This window comes from Bison bison, unplaced genomic scaffold (genome assembly GCF_000754665.1).
Source record: "Bison bison bison isolate TAMUID 2011002044 unplaced genomic scaffold, Bison_UMD1.0 scf7180017864033, whole genome shotgun sequence".
NCBI lineage: Eukaryota > Metazoa > Chordata > Mammalia > Artiodactyla > Bovidae > Bison > Bison bison.
In genome coordinates this window covers 3,558,730-3,581,866 of record NW_011494605.1, presented here as the reverse complement: position 1 = coordinate 3,581,866, position 23,137 = coordinate 3,558,730, and the positions used below count along the sequence as shown (strand labels likewise).

The 23,137-nt window shown below is 37.8% G+C and overlaps 1 protein-coding gene across 2 annotated transcripts in view; it reads left to right on the top strand.

Moving 5' to 3' along the window:
* Positions 1 to 23,137, top strand: part of FAF1 (Fas (TNFRSF6) associated factor 1) — a 489,357-nt gene that overhangs the window by 422,216 nt on the left and 44,004 nt on the right. For both annotated transcript variants that reach the window (XM_010834447.1, XM_010834446.1), the window contains exons 16-17: positions 7,049 to 7,129; positions 8,689 to 8,766. In XM_010834447.1, coding sequence (XP_010832749.1) covers positions 7,049 to 7,129; positions 8,689 to 8,766 — 159 coding nt within the window. The remainder of the gene's footprint in view (positions 1 to 7,048; positions 7,130 to 8,688; positions 8,767 to 23,137) is intronic.

Sequence of the window (23,137 nt, the reverse complement as noted above, 5' to 3'; positions counted from 1 at the left end):
AGAGGATGAGATGGCTGGATGGCATCACCAACTCGATGGACATGAGTTTGGGTAAACTCCGGGAGTTGGTGATGGACAAGGAGGCCTGGCGTGCTGCAATTCATGGGGTCACAGAGTCGGAAACAACTGAACGACTGAACTGAACTGAACTGACGTATCTATTTTTACTTTTTAATGCCTGAGCTTTGTGTCATACTAAAGGAATCATTGCCTAATCCAAAGCAATTAAAATTTTTACCTTTATTTTCTAAGAGTTTTATAATTTTTACTTCTTAATTTTAGATCTTTTATTCATTTTTAGTTGCTGTTTTTATATGTGGTGTAAAGTGGTAATTCAGTCTCATTCTTTCCCATATGGAAATCCAGCTTCCCCAAACCATTTGTTGAGAAAACTCACCTGTCTCCATTGAATGGTCTTGGCATCCCTATATGAGAGTTTATTCCTGGGCTCTCTGTTCTATTGCATTGATTTAGACCAGATGGTTTTGGTTACTTTAACTTTGTAGTAAGTTTTGAAAGTGTGAGTTGTCAAAATTGTTCTCCTTTTTCTTTTCTTTCTTTCTTTCCTTTTTTTTTTTTTTTAACTATTTAGAGTCTCTGAGTTTTCATGTGAATTTAGAATGAATTTTTTATTTCTGTAACAAATGCTGTTGAGATACACTCAGTTGTTCCTTATAGAGATTTAAATAGTAAAGGGACAATGTCTATTAAGTTACACATGAAATGCCCATTTTCAATTCTCCTCATTCCTTTGGGTAGATCCAGATTTCTGACTAGACTTATTTTCCTTCTCCTTAAAGGACTTCCTTTAACTTTTATTGTAGTACATATGATAGTAGTTAATTCAGCTTCTGTATATATTTGAAAAAGTCTTCATTTCACCTTCAATTTTTAAGATATTTTTACCAGGTATAGAATTCTAAGTTAACAAGTTTTGTTGTTGCTTTCTCTGAGTGCTTTAAAGATGTTTCTTCACTGTCTTCTCATTTGCACTGTTTTAGATGAAAAGTCTGATCTCATCTTTATTTTTTTCTCTCTATATATTGTCTTTTCTCTGATAGATTTTAAGAGTTTTTGTTTTAATATTAGTTTTATGCAGTTTGGTTATGATGTGCCTTGGTGTAGCTTTCTTCATTTTTATTTTGTCTCATGTTCATTTATATTCTTGGATCTGTGGCTTTATAGTTATCAAATTCAAAAAATTTTGGCCATTATTTCTTAAAATAGTTTTTCTTACCCTATTCCCTGCACCTATTTCCACCCTCCAGTTACACTTTTGTTAGATTACCAAAAGTTATCCCATAGATAACTTTTCCAACTTGCTACCTTGCTTTGGTGCAAAATAAAATCTTCTGGTTCCAACTGGGCCTCTAGGTTACCAAGATGGATAATCTACCTGTCAGGTTCCATATTACCTCACTGTTTACAGTGCTGATATTTAATTTCCTCTTTGTTTCTGGTACTTAGGAATTCTCCTTTGTCCTTTCTTTCTCACATGCTAAGCAATACTTTTTAACATTTTTGCTATATTTTATCTACTATTTCTAAGTATTTATATTGAAAGAATTTCACACTATCTTGGTCTATATCTCCTCAGGGACAGACCAGGATCATTTCCTTATTATCAAAGACCTACTTACTAAGGTACATTTTGACCTGGGCATTCAGAGAAACAAATAAATACCATATGTATATATGTATGTGGGTATTAGTGTATACAGTTGGTTATTATTTGAAGCCAGCCTAATCACTATAGCTTGCTTCAATTTGAGAATATGAAATTTTGCATTCATTCTTGAGAATTAACTGATGATTACTAACTTTAAACAAGGAGGAGTAACAAGTTGCACTTAAATTCCATGTCTGGTTCATTTCCTCATTTAAGAATCATTTGATAGCTCATAAAATGTGTTCGTTGTTTTTGAAGTGAAGTGAAGTGGAGTCGCTCAGTCGTATCCAACTCTTTGCGACCCCATGGACTGTAGCCCACCAGGCTCCTTGGTCCATGGGATTTTCCAGGCGTGAATACTGGAGTGGGTTGCCATTCCCTTCTCCAGGGGATCTTCCCGACCCAGAGATCGAACCCAGCTCTCCCGCATTGTAAGCAGACACTTTACTGTCTAATGGACATTATTTTTGATGAGTTGTAGAGACATCTAATTCAGTGGTCACTGTTTCAGAGATATAAAACTCTACTGAGCAACCCAGAGAGCCACAGTGGAAAAAAGGTCTAGGCTTTCAGAAGGAAAAGACTGGGTTTGAATTTGAATTCTAGCACTTCTTTGCAAGTAATTATACTACTCAGAAAAAATATGCTTATGTAAAAAAAATCACTAGTCTAAAGAATACTTAGAAGTTCAAGAACTTCAGATGTAAAACTGGTGAGCACTGATAATTCCACTCATTGATCTACCAAATGTGTATCGAATGCTTGCTATGTATAAGATAGTAGCCTAGATGCTATAGAATATATAGAGTCCTTTCCCTTAGGGAGTTTACAGCTCAAGTAGGGAGTAGTGCAGAGAAGGCAATGGCAACCCGCTCCAGTACTCTTGCCTTGAAAGTCCCATGGACGGACAAGCCTGGTGGGCTGTAGTCCAGGGGGTCATGAAGAGTCGGACACAACTGAGCAACTTCACTTTCACTTTTCACTTTCATGCATCGGAGAAGGAAATGGCAACCCACTCCAGTGTTCCTGCCTGAAGAATCCCAGGGACGGGGGAGCCTGGTGGGCTGCCGTCTATGGGGTCACACAGAGTTGGACACGACTGAAGCGACTTAGCAGCAGCAGGAAGTAGTGAGACAGATACACAGATGAGTGTGGCACAAAGCAGCATGAGAGCAGTGACAAGTATGCTACAGGTGAAAGGCTCCAGTAGAGGTTACTGCTTAGTTCTGAGCAATCCAGCTTCTCATTTTCCTATAACAGGAAGTATTTTTATACTAAGTAGTCCAAGCCATAGATCAGGCAGCACCTGAAACCTGTTCCTAAACCGGATCATCCAGCTGTTCTACCTCCACCTAAGCAGCAGTGTATTTCTAATCACTTTGTCTGATGCATCCCCTGAGATTTAGCAAGGGGCACCTCTGCAAGGACAGTATTTGTAGGACACAGAAGTTCCAAGAGGCACAGGTTATGTAAACAAACTTATACATGAACTGTTAACCACAGTACCTGGAATTGTCCTAAAAGTTTGATCATAATATGGGCTTCCCAGGTGGTTCAGTGGTAAAGAATCTCCTTGCCAGTGCAAAAGATGCGGGTTCAATCTCTGATCTGGGAAGATTCCCTGGAGAAGGAAATGGCAACCCACTCCAGTATTCTTGCCTGAAAAAACCCCATGTAGAGAGGAGCCTGGGGTCCAAGGGATCATAAAGAGTCGGACACAGCTTAGCAACTGCACAACAGCAGCAACATAGAATAATGGGGGGAAAGGCTAAGCAACATTCTCTATAGCCCCAAATTGGGAATGACTGTGAGTAGGACAGTTGGAGAGGCAAGTATAAAATCTACAAGACAGGGGGAAAAAATGGATGATAGTCAATCACAAGCAACTACCAAACATGCAAGAATCTATGACCATGATGGAATTTAGGAAAATTGACCCTGGGCCACATGCCTGAGCTGGTCCTTCTGTCTCCCTGTCTGATACTCAGGGACATCGTGAGTAAGGAAAGGAACATTGAATTACCAGGGGAGAGGAGAGGAGAATATTGCTGATCTGGATTCGAATCTGAGTTCTGCCACTAACTTAATGGTCATGTGTAAATTATTTATCCTTATGTGATTTCAGTTTCTTTATCTGTATACTGGTCTCTTGTATTTCTAAAAATATATGAAAAGCTGTTGGAATTTTGAGGGGTACAGCCAATGGAACAAGATGTTTTCCAGGTGGTAAGAGTGACGTTATTTAAGAAACAAAAGGAAAATAATGCAAAATTTGAACACTGAACTTGTCACAGTAAATCAGTAGATACCCAAAATAATGATAAAGGTGGTCCATGTATAATTATCTATGTCTTCCTCTATTAAACTGTGTCCTGCTTCTGTATTCTGTATTCCTGCTTCACACTGCTAGTGTGATGCCTAAAGTAAAATTGGTGCTTAAAAAATATTTGTAAGAAAGAAAGAAGGGCAGAGAAGTAGAAGGGAGAAGAGGGGAGAGGGAAGGAAGAAAGTTAGCTGGCTTAGGAAGTCCTGTCACAACAGGTGCCACATTTTATGCCATGGATCCCTGTATTTAATGACCTTTCATATCTGCAACAGTCTGTTTTAAAACAGAGCTGTTCACCTAGAATACTTCTATCCTAGACTGTGTTTGTGCTCATAGAGCTTTTAGAAGATCCCTTTGTGGTGTGTACATAGTGTCGTAACAGGTCATTTCTAACCAGCTAGTCAATTTCATTGACTCAGATGGAGCTGCTTTGTGAATGAGCTGTATCATTTTCCTCCCTAATTTTTACAGTAGACAATAAATGTTTTATGCCTGGAAAGGCAGTTCATTTATTCAACAGATGCTTGTTAAATGCCTCCCAAAAGTTAGGCATTGTGCAAAACACTTGTAATATAACGGTATGTAATATGGACAAGGTCCCTGCCTTTATGGTGCTTACAGTTGTCATGGGGGACTCTCACATTAAATAAACAATCACATGACAATACAATTGTGATAAATGTTTTTAAAGGGAAAGTACAGGATGTTACAAGAGAAATCTGAACTAATTTGCGGATGGGATCAAAAGTATGTTACAGTTAAAATTTTAAGCATCTTAAATATTTCCCTATTTGAAATATTAAAAGAGAACTCCCATAGGTTGTTGATAATATTAGGGATATCTAAATTTGGAAAGATAGACTTGTTTAGAAAGGCACAGAATCCTTAAAAATTCAATTCTTCAACTTAATAAATGACTGAAAAGGGAGACACTGTTTACCCAAGAATACACAGCTTGCTAATAGCATGGCTGGAACTTGAACACAGGTCTACTAATCTTCTCATTACCTCTCTCGGTGAAAAAATAAGATATTATACGTCAAATATAGATCAGCCATGGCCAAAAGAGCTATTAAGTGTCCACTCTGTACAAGCTTGTATATTGGGGGAGGGAGGTGCTTACAAAGTAATGAGTTAGGCAAATGTAAATATAAACAGAAATATACAAAATATGTCTCATCAGTCTGGTTTTACCTGGTCATAGTAAAACTGTAGTATGTAGACCAAAGTGGGAAATACCCGTTGGAATCAATGAAGATATTTTTAAAGGAATATGCTTCTATTTCTTTAAAATGAAAATACTAATAGCTAAGTACTAAGTCTCCAAGTAGAAGTTTTTACAACCTAGTTTTATTCATGTGTAATAATATTACATGGCTTGTAAATTATCCTGATTACTTTGCAATCTAAGTGACTCTCAGGTTAAACATTGTTCCTGATATTTTATTGTAACATTAAATTTCCCTGGCATACTTCATCATAGATAGTATAGCAATTAACTTCAGGACGGCAGCATCTAATTCTTTATAATTTTTTATTTGAAAGACTAGGAATCAATGAAATGTTACTATTTATACCAGAGATTGTAGAGTTAATGGGATCATTGAAACCAAAAGGAGTATGAGACTTCAGGGAGAAGGCCAACCTTGAGTAGATATCACAGGGTGCACCTAAGACAGTGCTGAGCATATACTCAGCCTGAGTAAACATATATTGAATCAAGGAGACAAAAAGAAATAATTAAGTTAAACCGTACCAAATATCCATTTTTATGGGTCAAAAGCCAGCAAATATTGATGACTTTATATGATTCAACCTATCCTGCAAAATAACCATAAAAGGAAGCTCTACTCTAATGTCAACCAATGTGGGTATTTATTAAATTTAAGTACACGTATTGATAAATATGTCCCTGCTGGCTCAGTCGGTGAAGAATCTACCTGCAATGCAGGAGACCTGGGTTTGATACCTGGGTTGGGAAGATCCCCTGGAGGAGGGCATGGCAACCCACTCCAGTATTCTTGCCTGGAGAATCCCTAAGGACAGGGGAGCCTGGTGGACTGCAGTTCATGAGGTCACAAAGAGTTGGACACGACTGAGCGAATAAGCACAGCACAGCACCTTGATATATTGGCTATACTCCAGAATTTAACAAATAAATTCTGGTAGTTGAATTAACTTAATTTCATATAACATCACAGTTTAAATGTAGGCAGATGGCATAATCACTTCTGACATTAAAAATATTCTAAAAGATCTTCAACTCAAATAACTTCTACATTATGTACACTTCATGAGTGTGAATGTTATGGGGAAATACTTTCTCTGATGGCTCAGATGGTAAAGAATCCACCTGCAATGCAGAAGAGCTGGGTTTGATCCCTGGGTCAGGAAGATCCCTGGAGGAGGGCATGGCAACCCACTCCAGTATTCTTGCCTGGAGAATTCCATGGACAGAGAAGCCTGATAGGCTGCAGTTCAGGGGATCACAAAGAGTCGTACATGACTGAGCGACTAAGCACAGCACAGCACAACCAAGCTTTAGCGGTGACACTTCAGCCTCTTTCTATGCTGACCAGGGGATTACTTCCTAGTCTTTTTCTGTCCCCCAACCCTTAGGCCCAGTTCTGACAGTCTCCAAGTTTATCTTAGAAAAATCAGGAGAAAAAGAGAAAGGAACTAATCACTGAAAATGAACTAAATGTCAAGTACTTTTCTAGATATTAATAGTTTATATAATATGGTATTGAATTCTCACAACAACCCTATGAGACAAATGTTTCTTTTTTATAGTTGAGGAAACTAAGACCTAGAGAACCTAAATAACTTACCCAAGGTCACACAATTTGTAAGTGGTGGCACTCAGCTTCAAACTTTTTATTTTCACTGTATACTGTGCTGTGCACCGTATTACTTGTTTATGCTGTATACTTTATAAGTGCCTTGTTAATTATAATAAATTTATACAGGGATAAGACAAGGGGATTATTGTTTTTTTCTTTAAAAAACAGTAATGTGGTAAAATGCATTGAATATCTTCCTTTCTTAATAAGGATGAACGAGAAGCCAGAGAAAATGTGAAGAGAGAACAAGATGAGGCCTATCGCCTTTCACTTGAGGCTGACAGAGCAAAGGTAGGTTTGGTCAAGGGACTTCTGGGATAAAGACATCAGTCCTAAATAGTCTTTGATTATTTAAGTGCCAGTCCTTTAATCATCTTGATCCATGAGAGGTGGCTTTGCCTTGGAGAAAGCTGGATTCAGTTAACAGAAAGAATATAATTCTGCCTCTGGTTCTTAAAGCATGGTCCATTTTGACAAGATATAGCTTTTTCAAGAATCATGAGAAATGAAGATACAAATGGGCCTAGTATTTACTTCATTTGTTCTTTAATCAGCCTATGGTGAAATTTAGCAATGTTTTAAAAACTCTTCAGGTGATTTTAATGTGCAGTCAGGGTTGAGAACCACTGGCTTATTTAGTGCTTTTGAGCACACACTTCCACAAGAGGAAAATGAATAAGCCACAGTTTCTTACCCTCGAAAGAAGGCTCACTGTGGTGGAGAGTAGATTAAGTTAAGAGCACAGATAGCTGGAACACTTGGGCAAGGATCGTAAATGTCATAAGGGAAGCCCTGAGTTCTGTAAGAGTTCAATGAACAGAATTTCCAGTGGAAAGCTTTTATGGACAGCCAAGAAGTGGGAATGTACTTGGAAGGGTTTCATAGAAGAGGCTGTTTATTCCAACCAGATAGAGAAAGAGAGATAAGAGAGGAAGTAATATATGCTAGCAGGAAGGGCAGAAAGCAGGGGTTCATGACAGAGGCTGGCTTGATATTTGGGTACAGGAGAGGTTGGTGACTGTAGCCATGAAATGAAAAGACATGTGCTCCTTGGAAGAAAAGCTGTGACAAACCTAGACAGCGTATTAAAAAACAGAGACATTACTCTGCCAACAGAGATCCGTCTAGTCAAAGCTATGGTTTTTCCAGTAGTCATGTCTGGATGTGAGAGTTGGACCATAAGGAAAGCTGAGTGCTGAAGAACTGATACTTTTGAACTGTGGTGCTGGAGAAGAATGTTGAGAGTCCTTTGGATTGCAAGGAGATCAAACCAGTCAATCCTAAAGGAAATCAGTGCTAAATATTCATTGGAAGAACTGATGCTGAAGTTCCAATACTTTGGCCACCTGATGCAAAGAACTGACTCATTAGAAAAGACCCTGATGCTGGGGAAGATTGAAGGCAGGAGGAGAAGGGGATGACAGAGGATGAGATGATTGGATGGCATCACCAATTTGATGGACATGAGTTTGAGCAAGCTCCAGGACTTGGTGATGGACAGGGAAGCCCGGCATGCTGCAGTCCGTGGGGTGGCAAAGAGTCTGACATGACCGACTGACTGAACTGAACTGAACTGAGGTAGCAGAAAAGACCAGAAAGGATGACCAGAGAAAGGCTCTAAAGGATCTTGAATGCTGCAATACCCAGAGCACCTAAACACAAGTTTAATACGAACCTAAACATGATCCAAGACCTATGCTTTGTTGTTGCTTTAATTTCCATCTTTGTTCCAGAGAGAAACATTTTCATTACTATAGTGTACCTCTGGGCCATGCTGAGAATGGATTTTTTCTTTTTTTAAGTAGACCAGTGTTTATTGAGTGTTGAATTCCATTCTTTTTTATCAACAGAGGGAAGCTCATGAGAGAGAGATGGCAGAACAGTTTCGTTTGGAACAGATTCGAAAAGAACAAGAAGAAGAACGTGAGGTAGGGCATAATTTTTAGAAAAGTTATTAAAATGCTACGTCTATTTCCATTGCATTTGCTACTAAGGATGTTAATATGTCTTATAACTTAATTCTTTCCACTTTTCCCAGACTCATTTTAGTATGGAAAACTAACCTTTTTTTAAGAAGAATCATTCCTGATCTGTTATGTTTTTGAACTCTTAGAAAGCTTGACCTTGTACTAGATTCATGGTTTTCTATTCTTCTCAATTCCTCTCCCCTTTCCTGCCTGACAGATATTCCCATCCCTCCTAAATATTGTCTCACCCCACAAAGACTGTGTTTTCTCCCCTTTTCCCAGACTTCACTATACCCACCCAGAGAAAGAGAATTACTCCTACAACATCTTGCACTGGGCCCCTAATTATGAGAAATCCATTTAGCTTAGCTGATGTTTTTTTTCCCCCTTGAGTTCATGTCATGTCTATGATAACGTAGAGAATTTTTCATTCACTCATTTTGCAAATATTTTTTGCCTACTTAGTACATGTCTGAAATCTTTAGGAACAGGGCTATGGGTCCTCCCTTCCAGGAATTCATAGTCTTATAAAAATAAAATTACATAATATTTGTAAAAGGTATTCTAGTGATTTATCTGAAGTGCAATGGGAAAAAAAAGGAAGTGGTATCAAATGACTTCCTTGGATGGCTCGCAGAAAAGGACTTTTAGAACTTTTTGCTAGACATGAAATTAATGGCCAAATTCATTTATCAAAAGAGGAAGCAAGTGATGGAAAAGCCTGGAGGGCCCTAACTTGGGCTGAGGAAAACTCCATTAGTCTTCATTCTTTGTCAGAGGATGCTGCCTCATAACTTATTCAGCAGATTTTTAAAAATTGATATATAGTTGATTTTACAACATAGTGTTAGTTTCAGGTGTACAGAGAAATGATTCAGATACACACACACACATTTTTTTTTCAAATTCTGTTCCATTATAGATAATTACAAGGTTTTGAATATAGTTCCCTATGATATACAATAAATTATTTTTGTTTATTTTTTATATAGTAGTGTGTTAATCCCACACTCCTATTTTATCCCTTTCCCCTTCTTTCCTTTTTGATAACCATAATATTGGTCTTTCTTAGTCTGACTTACTTCACAAGAGTATGGTAATCTCTTGGTCCATCCATGTTGCCACATATGGCAATAGTTCATTCTTTTTTATGGCTGAGTAATATTCCATCCTGTATAGGTACCACATCTTCTTTATCCATTGATCTGTTGATGGACACTTAGGTTGCTTCCATGTCTTGGCTTTTGTAAACAGGGCTGCTGTTTATACCTCAGTGTAAACACACTGAGGTGTATGTATCTTTTCAAACTAGAGCTTTTAATCCTTTCTGGATATATGCCCAGGGGTAGGATTGCTGGATCATGTGGTAGCTCTCCTTTTAGTTTTTAAAGAAACCTCCATATTGTTCTCCATAGTGAATACACCAATTTACATTTCCACAAACAGTGTAGGAGGGTTCCCTTGTCTCTACACCCTCTCCAGCATCAACAAATGATTTTTGAATAAGAATTATGCTTAGCACTGAAAGAGAAACAAAGGCTAGAAAGACATTTTCTGCCTGCAAGAAGAGATTACATGTTGTAGGGAAGTTGCAACATGTCTACAATTAACAGCAGATCAGGGAAAAAGGTGCTAAATAACATGAGAGAAATAAAAGCAAAATACTTATGAGTTTAGGGGCAAAGTAAAAATCTTTCACAGCTTTTGAAATCAGACAACACTATAGAAGAGGTGATATTTGAGGTAGGTCTTGAGAAATGCGTAAGATTTCACCGTTTGGAAATCAGAGTTTATTCATGTTCAAACACTTATTGAGTGCCTATCACATATGTGCAAGATACTATACCTGACAAACTCTAGTCTTTGTACATGCTGAAGACTCTCAATAATGGAAGGCAGAAATAACTTTGTTGAACATCTTCTGTGTCAAGTACTCTGCCAGCTGCTTTACCTGTGTTTACTTATTGACCATTAAAACAAGCTATAAGGTTAGAGATTTCTCTTCACATGTGAGAAAACTGAAGCTCATTGAGAAGTCACACATAGAAATGGGAACAGCTGAGATTCTCACTTAGGTCTTTATGACTGTGTACCAAGCTCATGCTCTTTTGCTTACTCCATTCCAGTACAAGGCCATTTTTCATTGTGTATGACCATAGGAATCATGTGTGTAGAGTTTCATAAAAGTTTGGATAAGAGATTTGTCACTATACTTTTAGGCTATTTCAAGAAATACAGTGTTTTTAAAAAGTATTTGTTTATTTGGCTGCAAAGGGTCTTAATTCCAGCATCTTTAGTTGTGGCATGCAGGATCTAGTTTCCTTACCAGGGATTGAACCCAAGCCCCCTGCATTGAGGGCTTCACAGGTGGCACACTGGTAAAGAATCTGCCTGCCAGGTGGGAGACCTGGGTTCAAACCCTGGGTCCAGAAAATGCCCTGGAGTAGGAAATGGCAGCCCACTCCAGTATTCTTGCCTGGAAAATTCCATGGACAAAGGAGCCTGGCAGGCAACAGTCCGTGGAGTCGTGTCAGACACAACTGAGTGACTAAGCACACCCCTGCGTTGAAAATATGGAGTCTTAGCCACTGGACTACAAGGGAAGTCCCAAGAAATATAGTTTTAAAATATTAGAACTTTTACTTTTATGCTCTTTCACAAATGTGCTTGCTTTCTCTCTAATAGTATATTTTCAACATATATTTGCTAGATGCCAAGTGTACACAATTAACTGCCTGTTTTAGACCTAGAAAGTGGAAGTGAGTCACTCAGTCATGTCCGACTCTTTGCAACCCCATGGACTATGGAATTCTCTAGGCCAGAATACTAGAGTGGGTAGCTTTTCCCATCTCCAAGGGATCTTGAGCTTGGTAGCATATGTACTTTCTTCTGATGATTTACCTTATTTACCCTTCGCTAAAATTTTCTCTCTTTCCAATGTTGGTAAAGCTTGTCCTCTCATAGAAAACCCCATAAATATCCTTTAGCATACTTCAGTGGAAGTGTGTACCAGCTATAAACATGTGTAAGGACAGGACGCAGGGGGAGAAAGGATAAGTCATACTTTGCAGTTAGTCATTACTTGAACTTGTCCTTTGGTGTACTCCCAAAAACAACTTCAGGTAATGCTGAACTATCCTTTCCCTCAGAGAGCTGCATTAATGGCTTTTATAAATCCCACCACTGAGAAACTCTTTATCTTCTGCTTATCTTAGTTTGGACTTCCCTGGTGGCTCAGGGATAAAGTATCTGCCTCCAGCGCAGGAGACTCAGGAAACACGGATTCGATCCCTGGATCAGGAAGATAACCCGTGGAGGAGGAAATAGCAACCCACTCCAGTATTCTTGCCAGGAAAATCCTGTGGACAGAAGAGCCTGATGGGCTACAGTCCATGGAGTTGCAAAGAGTCATAGACACAACTGAGCACGAGCACCTATCTCAATTTAACTCAGTGCTATCCAGACTCAGTTCCTATTTTTTCATGGAGCACCAGTTAACATATTTCAGCACACAAGTGTATAATAAATGTCTCTTTGGGAAAAGCTGGTATTTTGAAACCTCTGAAAAAACGGAGACCCAGGGAGATTATCCAGTTTGCTTATGGTCACTAAACTGGTTGGACACATAATCTGGACTAGAAACCGAGTCACCTGACTTTTCACAGTAACACTGCATCCCTTTCTAACCAGAAAACCTAAGCTATGTAATTGTAGAGAAACAAGAATGGTTTTATTATTTTCATTATCTCTAAGTATTACAACATTCTTTAGAAAAATGAAGTACTGAATAGTTAGATCACCTTGGTTACAGGAAAATTCCTTCAGAATTGGCTTTATTTTGCTATGGTAAGTCCTGAAGTAAAATCAGTAAAATCTAGGAATGCATTTGATCTGGTCCTTGGCCATGATAAGGTGAAAGTCTGTAAGACTATTCTGAAGGGGAAAAAAAAAGAAATGACAAGAAAAATTTGTGCTGTCTTCCTAATTTATATATCTACTTACTCTTTCCAAAATGAATTTCAAATAACTGACATAAATACATGCAATTTGATTCAAATGGATTAAAAGCAAAAGAAAAGATGAAGAAATCAAGACAAGGTAAATTAAGGAAGATAAAGCCAAAGATAAGATTAATATGTTGACAACAGATAATCCAGCAGAGACACCAAATGCATATGACTGAGTTCTGTACATTTGCCACAGAATTTGTTATTTGCTTCTCTTGGGCTAAAGGAAAATATGATTGTTTACAGGTGTTACTCTGTCTATAATATCAGATAAAAGCTGATGTTACAGTCCCTCAGAAGGTGCCTAGATTTTTCAAGCACAAAGACCATAGAGCAATGTTCCATATGGTTCCTGTTCGAGAGGAAAGTATGCAGTATGGTGAATACTGTTCTCAAGTATATCCAGTAGCTGTAATAGCAATAGCAAGTCATGTATAACAGCTTCTTACAACTTTCAACTTTAAAGTCATAAGACCAGAGCACAATTTAATGAAAGCATCTCTGTAAAGGCTCAAACAATACATTTTTCTGATAGTTCAGTTTAAAGAATGGATTTTATCATAATTAAAGAAATGTATGGGGCTTCCCTGGTGGCTCAGTGGTAAAGAAACTGCCTGCCTATTCAGGAGACATGGGTTCAATCCCTGATCTGGGAAGATTCCCCCATGCCGCAGAGCAGCTAAGCCCATGTGCCACAACTGTTGAGCCTGTGCTCTTGAGCCCAGGAGCCACAACTACTGAAGCCTGCGTGACTTAGAGCCCATGCTCTGCAACAAGAGAAGCCACTACAGTAAGAAGCCTGTGCACTGCAACTAGAAACTAGCCCCCATGTGCCACAGCTAAAGAAAGCCTGTGAGCAACAAAGGCCTAGCGCAGCCAAAAAATTTTTTTAAAATTTATTTTTAAAGAAATGTATGAACTACATATCCTTTAAGAAATCTTTCCTGAATATTGTTTTTTGTCACTGAGTTTGGAGTAAGTAGGGAAGGTTTCAACTAAGATTGTTGACTCCCAAGACTTTAATCAGTCAATATTCAGCAAATATTTGTTAATATTTTTGTGTGTACAGATCAATGAGTCTGGTACTGTGGGTACTATCTAGCAAGTGTGAGACAGCCTGTACCCTCAAGGAACTCACTGTTTAGTACAGGGGGGTAGAGGAATACCAAATAACTATAGGAAAACATAATACACATTGTAAAAACCATTAGAATAGCAGGTTTGGAGGAAGATGACCTCTGACTAGGAAGGCAACGAGAAGACTTAACAGAGGAAGGAAGCTTTGGAGGACTGATAATACATTGGTGGTTAAAGATGAAGTAGAAGAGTATTTTGGATGGATTGAATAGATAGGTGACTGGATGAATGGCAAAAGGTATGGGCTGGAAAAAAGGGAGAAAAGCATAGGACTTCCTCAGAACTGTAAATGGGCAAATTTGGAACACAGTCTCAATCACTAGAGCTAAGTGCTGAAAGGCCAGGTTTTGGGGAATCATGGGTAGGAAAGAATGGACCCAAAGCTATTCCCTTTTGCTGCTGGTTTCCTCAGACAGAAAATTCTAACACTATGTTTTTGCCTATCTACCCAGAGTTGGTTCCTTTCAATCTTTATGCCTCTTCAAGTAGAAAATCCTAAGCAATATTAAAGACCACTAAATGAGAGAACAGAAGAACATGGAATTAAAAACATTGGCACTTCTCTTCAATTCTCTGATTTAATCTTCACAACCATCCTACAAAATGGATTATGGGAGATAACAATCATTACCATCTTACAGATGAAGAAAATAAGATCATAGCAGGATTAAAATGCCTATTTTAAAATTCTTACCTAGCATTTGTCTAGTAAAGGCAGAACCAGAACTCCGATCCAGTATTCTTTTTATCTATTATTCTACACAGGAAGAATGAAGGTGGCACCATGAACAGGTTATTAAACTAAAACTGTTTTTTATAGTTTGTGTTTTCATCTTAGGTAAGTTGCTTCTTTTCACATAGATAATACCATTACACTGGACCATAATGATAATCAATTTTGCCATCAGCATGTCACTGTCTGTTGAGCAGTTCAGTTCAGTTCAATTGCTCAGTCGTGTCCGACTCTTTGCAACCCCATGAACCACAGCACGCCAGGCCTCCCTGTCCATCACCAACTCCTGGAGTCCACCCAGACCCATGTCCATCGAGTCGATGATGCCATCCAACCATCTCATCCTCTGTCATCCCCTTCTCCTCCTGCCCTCAATCTTTCCCCAGCACCAGGGTCTTTTCCAATGAGTCAGCTCTTCGCATCAGGTGGCCAAAGTATTGGAGCTTCAGCTTCAACATCAGTCCTTCCAGTGAAGACCCAGGACTGATCTCCTTTAGGATGGACTGGTTGGATCTCCTTGCAGTCCAAGGGACTCTCAAGAGTCTTCTCCAACACCACAGTCCAAAAGCATCAATTCTTGAGCAGTTAATGTGTCCTAAACTCTGTGCTGAGCACTTTACAGATATTAACTTGTTGAATCTCTGCAACAACTTAGTAAGGAAGGTGACAATATATAAATACACCTTATTATAATTATAGAGACTTATTTCTTAGGTCAGAGAAGGCAATGGCACCCTACTCCAGTACTCTTGCCTGGAAAATCCCATGGACGGAGGAGCGTGGTAGGCTCAGTCCATGGGGTCGAGAGGAGTCGGACACGACTGAGCGATTTCACTTTCACTTTTCACTTTCATGCATTGGAGAAGGAAATGGCAACCCACTCCAGTGTTCTTGCCTGGAGAATCCCAGGGACAGGGGAGCCTGGTGGGCTGCTGTCTCTGGGGTCGCACAGAGTTGGACACGACTGAAGCGACTTAGCGGCAGCAGCAGCATTGCTTAGGTGGTTCCACTTAAAGTATTCTGCTACTAGCCTTGTGAACCATTAAACTAGAAATTTCATTTTCATGGTATCCGAACTACTACCTGAAGCCTGTTCTTCATATCCAGAAGCAGCCCAAAAATCATATATCTGAATATTAGTTTATGAAATATGATCTCATTTGCCTTGATTTACTTTATCCAGCAGTGAGGCTGTATTTTAGTAAGCTTTTATATCCTCTAGATTGATGATTGGTTGCCAGGAGCAGAGAATGGCTCTAGGATTCGGTCAGACCAGCAATACCTGTATAAGATCTATTACACTTATTTGATGATCTCATTTATTATTATGATTTTAAGTACTGTCTATACATTTGGCCCCCAAATTTATATTTCCATCTCCTCCCATTCCTTGAACTCCAGACATGAATGTATAATTGCCAGCCCATCATCTCCATTTAGATGTCTAATAGGCATCACAAATTTAACATATCTTAAACTGAACAATTGATCTTACTCTCCCCACCCAATCTTACCTTCCACAGTCTTCCCTATCATAAGTGGAAAATCTTTCCAGTTGTTTGAGCCAAAAAGCTTGGAACTTCTCTCTTTCATGTCCCTATTTAATGAGCAAATCCTGTTGACTCTACCTTCAAAATATATGTGGAACTCACATGCTCCTCACTAACCCCATTGCTATCACCCTCACCTAAGCAACCATTTCTGTTACCTTGATTACTTTAGTATCCTCGCAGTTTGACTCCATGCCTCCATTTTGCCTTTCCTGTATGTCTTTTGATACATTCTTCTTAAAACAATTGGCATATCATGTCATTTCACATCACCTGTCTTCATATCTCAAAATAAAAGCTAAAATCTTTACAGTGATTTCAGTCAAAATCTTTGCAGGATTTTTTTTCTTTTTCTAGACATTCACAAATGGATTCTAAAATTTTATGAAAAGCCAGTAGAACTAGAATAGCCAAAAATCAGTTGTGAAAGAAACGGGTTAGTGGATTTACACTACTAGATTTCAAGACAGTATAATCAAGACAGTGTGGGGATTGCCAAAATGATTGTCCCATATATACATGATACAGAACAAAGAATCCAGAAATAGATCCACATGTGTGGATTGTCAGTTGATTTTTTAAAAAGTGCCAAGACAATAAAATGGAGAAAGGATGGTCTTTTCAACAAATGATGCTGCAAACTAGTGAATATCCATATGCAAAACAAAACTGAAGACAAAACAGTAAAAACACTTCCAATCCATATCTTACATCATGTTCAATAATTAACTGAAAATGGGTCATAAACCTAAATGTAAAACCTAAAACTATTAAAGCCCTAAAAGAAAACATAGGAGAAAACCTTCATGGTTTTGAGTGAAGCAAAGATTTCTTAGTTCTGACATCAAAAGCACAAGTCAAAAAATAACAAATATTTAGACTTCATCAAAATTAAGAATTTGTGTTCAGAAGACATCGTTAAGAAACTGAAAAGACAAGCCACAGACTGATAGAAAAGTCATCTTTCTAATATCCAAAATATATAATGAACTCTCAAAACTCAATTTTTTTAAAAAACCCTTAGTTTAAAAATGGGCCAAATATTTGAACAGACACTTCACCAAGGAAGATATACATCAGGGCAAATAAAGATGTGAGAAGATACTCAACATTATTAGTCATTAGAGAAATGCAAATTAATACCACAATAGATACACACTAATTATCAATAGAATAGTATTTAGAAAAAAAAGGACAATACCAAGTAGTAGCAAAAATGAAGAGCAACTGAAATGCTCATATATTAATGATGGGAATCATTAATGATAGCACATCCACTTTGGAAAATAATTTGGCACTTTCTTATAAAGTTATAATATACACACCATATGACCCAGCAGTCACACCTAGGTATTTATATCAATGAAATGAAAGTAACAGAGAAATGTATTTTTATGCAGAAGTCTGTACTCAGATGTTTATATTGGCTTTGTTTGTAATCACCCCAAACTGGAAATTACTCAAGTGTCCCTCAATTGGAGAAAGAGTAATCAAACTGTAATATAGCTACATAATGGAATACCAATCAGTAATAGGTAGAAGTGAACTACTGATATATTCAACAACATAGATAAATCTCAAATGCATTACATTAAATGAAGGAAGCCATTTATATGACATTTATAACTAAATTTATATAACATTCTGAAAAAGGCAAAACTAGGGATAGAAAACAGGTTGCCGGGGGATAAGGGAATTGGGAGGTAGACGATAGAATTGTTCTTTATCTTGATGGGTGATGATGGTTAAACAAATGTATGCATTTATCAAAATTCATTGAATTATGCATTTAAAAGGATGAGTTTTACTATATAGTGTATGTGCGAAAGTGGTTTGACTGGTTTGATCTCCTTGCAGTCCAAGGGACTCTCAAGATTCTTCTCTAATACCACAGTTCAAAAGCATCAGTTCTTTGCCACTCAGTGTTCTTTTTGGTCCAACTCTCACGTCATTGCATGAGTACTGGAAAAACCATAGCTTTGACTAGATGGACTGTTGTCAGCAAAGTAATGTCTCTGCTTTTTAATATGCTGTCTAGGTTTGTCATAGCTTTTCTTCCAAGGAAAGGGAAAATGAAAGTCGCTCAGTTGTGTCTGACTCTTTGCAACCCCATGGCCTATACAGTCCATGGAATTCTCCAGGCCAGAATACTGGAGTGGGTAGCCTTTCTACCCACTTGGGAAGATCTCTAGGGGATCTTCCCAACCCAGGAATTGAACCCAGGTCTCCTGCATTGCAGGAGGATTCTTTAACAGTTGAGCCACAAGGGAAGCCCAAGAATACTGGAGTGGGTAGCCTATCCATTCTCCAGTGGATCTTCCTGACCCAGAAATCAAACCAGGTTTTCCTGCATTGCAGGTGGATTCTTTACCAGCTGAGCTACTATATATAAATTATACCTAAATTTTTAAATGGGAAAAAAATCATTTAAGTGGGCTACTCAAGACAAACGATCTAATCACTCTTCTCCTTTACTTCCTCTATGACTCCAACTCCTACCCCTTTCCACCTGATCATTCTGGCTTTGCATTTATTGTGACTTCTGCCTATAATACTTCTTTTAGATATAAATATGACTCCTTCTTTCCTTTAGGCCTCTACTCACTGAGGCCTATGGTATTTGTATTTATATTTGTACCGAGGTTTATGGTATTTAATGTTCCCCTTAATGACAGCCCACTCCCATACCCTCACCTGGAAAATCCCGTGGATGGAGGAGCCTGGTAGGCTGCAGTCCATGGGGTCGCTAAGAGTTGGACACTACTGAGCGACTTCCCTTTCACTTTTCACTTTCATGCATTGGAGAAGGAAATGGCAATCCACTCCATTGTTCTTGCCTGGAGAATCCCAGGGACGGGGGAGCCTGGTGGGCTGCCATCTATGGGGTCGCACATGTCGGACATGACTGAAGTGACTTAGCAGCAGCAGCAGTACCTTCCTTTACCAATACTTCCTGCTCTTTTCTCCACAGTACTCATCATTATGTGACAAACTGTATATTTTCTTGTGTGTATATTTATTTTTCTCCCACCCTATTAAAATGTTGGCCTCATGGAAGCAGAATATTTTATCTGTTTCGTTCCCTCTTATTTTCCCATCATCTAGATGGGAGGTGACACATAGGTGCTCATTTTAAGAGTTCATGGAATTAATTAATGTTAGCTTTAGCCTATTTCACACTCTGCTTCAGCCAGCTATAAATTGTTATTTAGCGTGTACTCATAACTGACTAGAAGAGAGTGTGCATGTATTTATGTATGTGTGTGTGGGTATAAGTTAGACCAGTCTTGGATTATTCGTATGAAAAGTTGGTGTAGGTGTACCTTACACTTTCTGTTTAAAAAACATAATTGTATAGAGACAATCTTTTTTGGATATCTGTCTTTACTGCTTAATTTCACTTCAAAAAGTCCTCATTTCTCATCCCTCAGATGTGAATGCTTTGAATATTCATTTGACTTTAGTGAAACAAAAAGCCCAAGACCAGTTTGTATTTCCAACTTACACTAGGTTTCCTCGTTTTGTTACAAACCTAAAATAATGCAAATGAAAAACTGTATTTGTTGAGCAAACCGAAGTTTAACAATAGTGTTACTATGACTGCTATTCAAGTGTAGCTGTCCTTTATGTCATTTGTTTTGCCACAGTATTTACTTACACAAGGCCTTTGCTTTTAGCCAGTTTGAAACTGAGCTACTGATGTATTTTTGTTCTTTTTTTGCCAGTAAAACTTGGGTATTCAGATCCCAAGGTTGCTGACTTACCTAGTATCTCTCCATTGTTTTCCACATTGGATCACTGGTGAGGAATAGATATCTGAGGTCTGTTTTCATTCTGGGTAAAAGCCCTGGAGACTGGGTGCATTGAGGAGCAGACATTGTGTGCACAATGAACGGGGTAATGAGCTACTGTTGTTTATTTGTCTATAGTATAATTGGTTGAGTTCAGATAATAATGTAGCATCTGTTGTTATACTGTGCAGGGAAATGTCAAAATAGAAAGCAGGCAGACAGGTGGATTAAAAGAGAAACAGGAAGAGAAACCAGGAAATATCACATAAGTTCTGATTTAAAGTAGATGCAAAGGGATAATGGTAACAACACCAACAGTTGTTGTTGTGCTCTGTCATCTGTGTGCACAGTGTTATGGCATGAACTTCAGTGCTGGGCACATCTGACTAATTTGAGTGTTGACCATGTGTCAGCACTTGCTAAGTGTTTTATAAATGTGACTGCATTTTATACAAGCACCCTTATGTGGAAGATATTATTGGTCCTGTTAAATAGGGTAACTGAAGTTCATAAAGACTGTCATATGCCTATTGGCCAGGATTTGAACCTCTGGTTGTCATACCAAAAGCCTGTTTTCTAACCGTACATTACATTTAGTAGACTAAAGTTTTTTAAACTGCAGTGTTAAAAGTCAGGATAGTGATTAACTTTAAGGAAGGTAATTCTCAAGAAGGGGACAAAAGGATTCTGAGAACTTTAATCAGGGTGCTAGTTATACAGAAATGTTCACTTACTGAAAATTTATCAAGTTGTATATTTAATATATGTACACTTTTTCATGTATGTTATATTTCAATAAAAACTTTAAAACAATGACAAAATACAACTTTTAACAAAAGATACCGTGTATCAGCTGTGTATAACACTGTTTCAAATTTTGTTTTTTAAAGTTTAAAATGTGTATTTAAATGAAAATTAATGAAGAGATTCTGAAGTGATGAAAAGTTTTAGAAACAGATAGTGGTGATGGCAACACAACACTATGAATATACTTAATGCCACTGGTGGCTCTCTCTTGGTGGTGAATCTAGAATTAATTAGTAATGCTTTCTTATCACTTACTCTAGTTTTTACAGTAAATGTATATTACATTTATAATCAGGAAAAATAGTTTAGAAAATAACTTAATATTTAGAAAATAACTAATCCATAGAGGTAGTTTACCCTTTAAATAACTCTTGGTTAGCTGGCCCTTGTAGGACACATGTAGAAACTTAATGGACAACATGTAGAAAGTTGATGCTGGAGGAAGTCAACCTCAAAGGAAGGAAACTCAGGGTGTTCAGTTCTTGGTTCCTAGAAATAGAAGCCATGATATTCAGATTCTTTTAGCATTTGCTGAGCACCTACTACATGCTTATCACCATACTAAGCACTTTTACATGCAGTATTTCAGTTAACATGTTAGTTTAGTGCTTCTGTTATCAAATATATAGTGAGCATCTATTTTGTACTATGCCCTGTAGTTACAATAAAAACATATTCTCACATCCTTACAGAGCCTGCAGGCTAGTGGGAAAGCCAGACGTTAAACAGGTATCAATAATATAGTATACTGAAAGCCATAATAGACATAATTGGACCTTAATTTTGATGTACATGGGTTCATCTCTTCATTGGGATTTTAACATATGACAGTGTTACTAAAATAGTTTAATATTTGAAAATATTTTGCTGAAACTTATTGCTGACTCAGAACACTAATAGTAAATAAACTTCTTGTGGTATCCAAAAAAAAAGATAAAAGTAACTGATTTAACTTTCTATTCTTCTGGTTTTTAAACAATATTTTTGTCTCCATTTCTGAGTATCAATTTCACCATATAAAATATGAGAGTATAGGACTATTTAGACAGTGTAACCCTAAGCAACCATTAACCAAAGCCTGTTATGTCTCAGACACCACACTGGGAACTTTACATATGTTGTGTATATAATCCCATGTTTATAATCCCCTTTGAAGGAAATGGCAACCCACTCCAGTATTCTTGCCTGGAAAATTCCATGGACAGAGGAGCCTGGCAGGCTACAGTCCATGGGATTGCAAAGAGTTGGACATGACTGAGCACACAGGATGAAGTAGGTGATATTAATTCAGTGCCTCCAGAAGGAAAATGACCTCAGTATTATAGAAAAGACTAGATTTTCTATACAGTACAGAAAATTTTAATGCTTTTTTGAAAATACTTCAGTGTAAGAACCAACCAGATTATATAAATAACACAGAAGGTAATTTCTTATTCATACTAGAGTCTGAGCAGATTTTGTTTTGCTGTTAGTTGTTTTAAATATATTTTAACAGGTAATACATTTATATAAGTCAGAAGTAAAAAATATTCAACAGTGTATTCAGAAAATGCTGTCATTTCTTCTACGCTGTTTATCCCACTTCTGTAGGTCACCATTTTTCTGTTTCTTTTTATTACTTTGTAAGTTTATTGATTTTTCTCCAAAGAAGCAGCCTATTTATTGGTTACTAGTTATGTTTTTCTTTTTTCTAATGTAATTCCTTTATGCTTTTAGTTTTATTTTCTTCTCAGCTTACTTTCCATTTGTTTTATTGAGTTTTTTTTCTCCTAGTTTTTTAAGCCTCATTCTTAATTATTTTTATTCTTTCTTTTTGAATTATATAAGAATTTTAGAGTTACAAATTTCCTCTGAGTACGGCTTTAACTGAATCCCTTACATTCTAATATGAATATGAAATTTCAATAGTCATTGTTTTCTAGATACTCTGTAGTTTTCATTTATATTTCCCCTTTTACCTGAGAGTTGTTTAATAGAGTGGTTTTTTGTGATTGTTCTTTCTCCAAAGGGAAGAGTGACACCAACTTGGAAAACTGTGTTGAGCTTTCAGAAAATGTATATCCCAATTTCTCTCATATTCAGTTCAGTTCACTTCAGTTCAGTTGCTCAGTCATGTCCAACTCTTTGCGACCCCATGAATCACAGCACACCAGGCTTCCCTGTCCATCACCAACTCCCGGAGTTCACTCAGACTCACGTCCATCGAGTCAGTGATGCCATCCAGCCATCTCGTCCTCTGTCGTCCCCTTTTCCTCCTGCCCCCAATCCCTCCCAGCATCAGAGTCTTTTCCGATGAGTCAGCTCTTC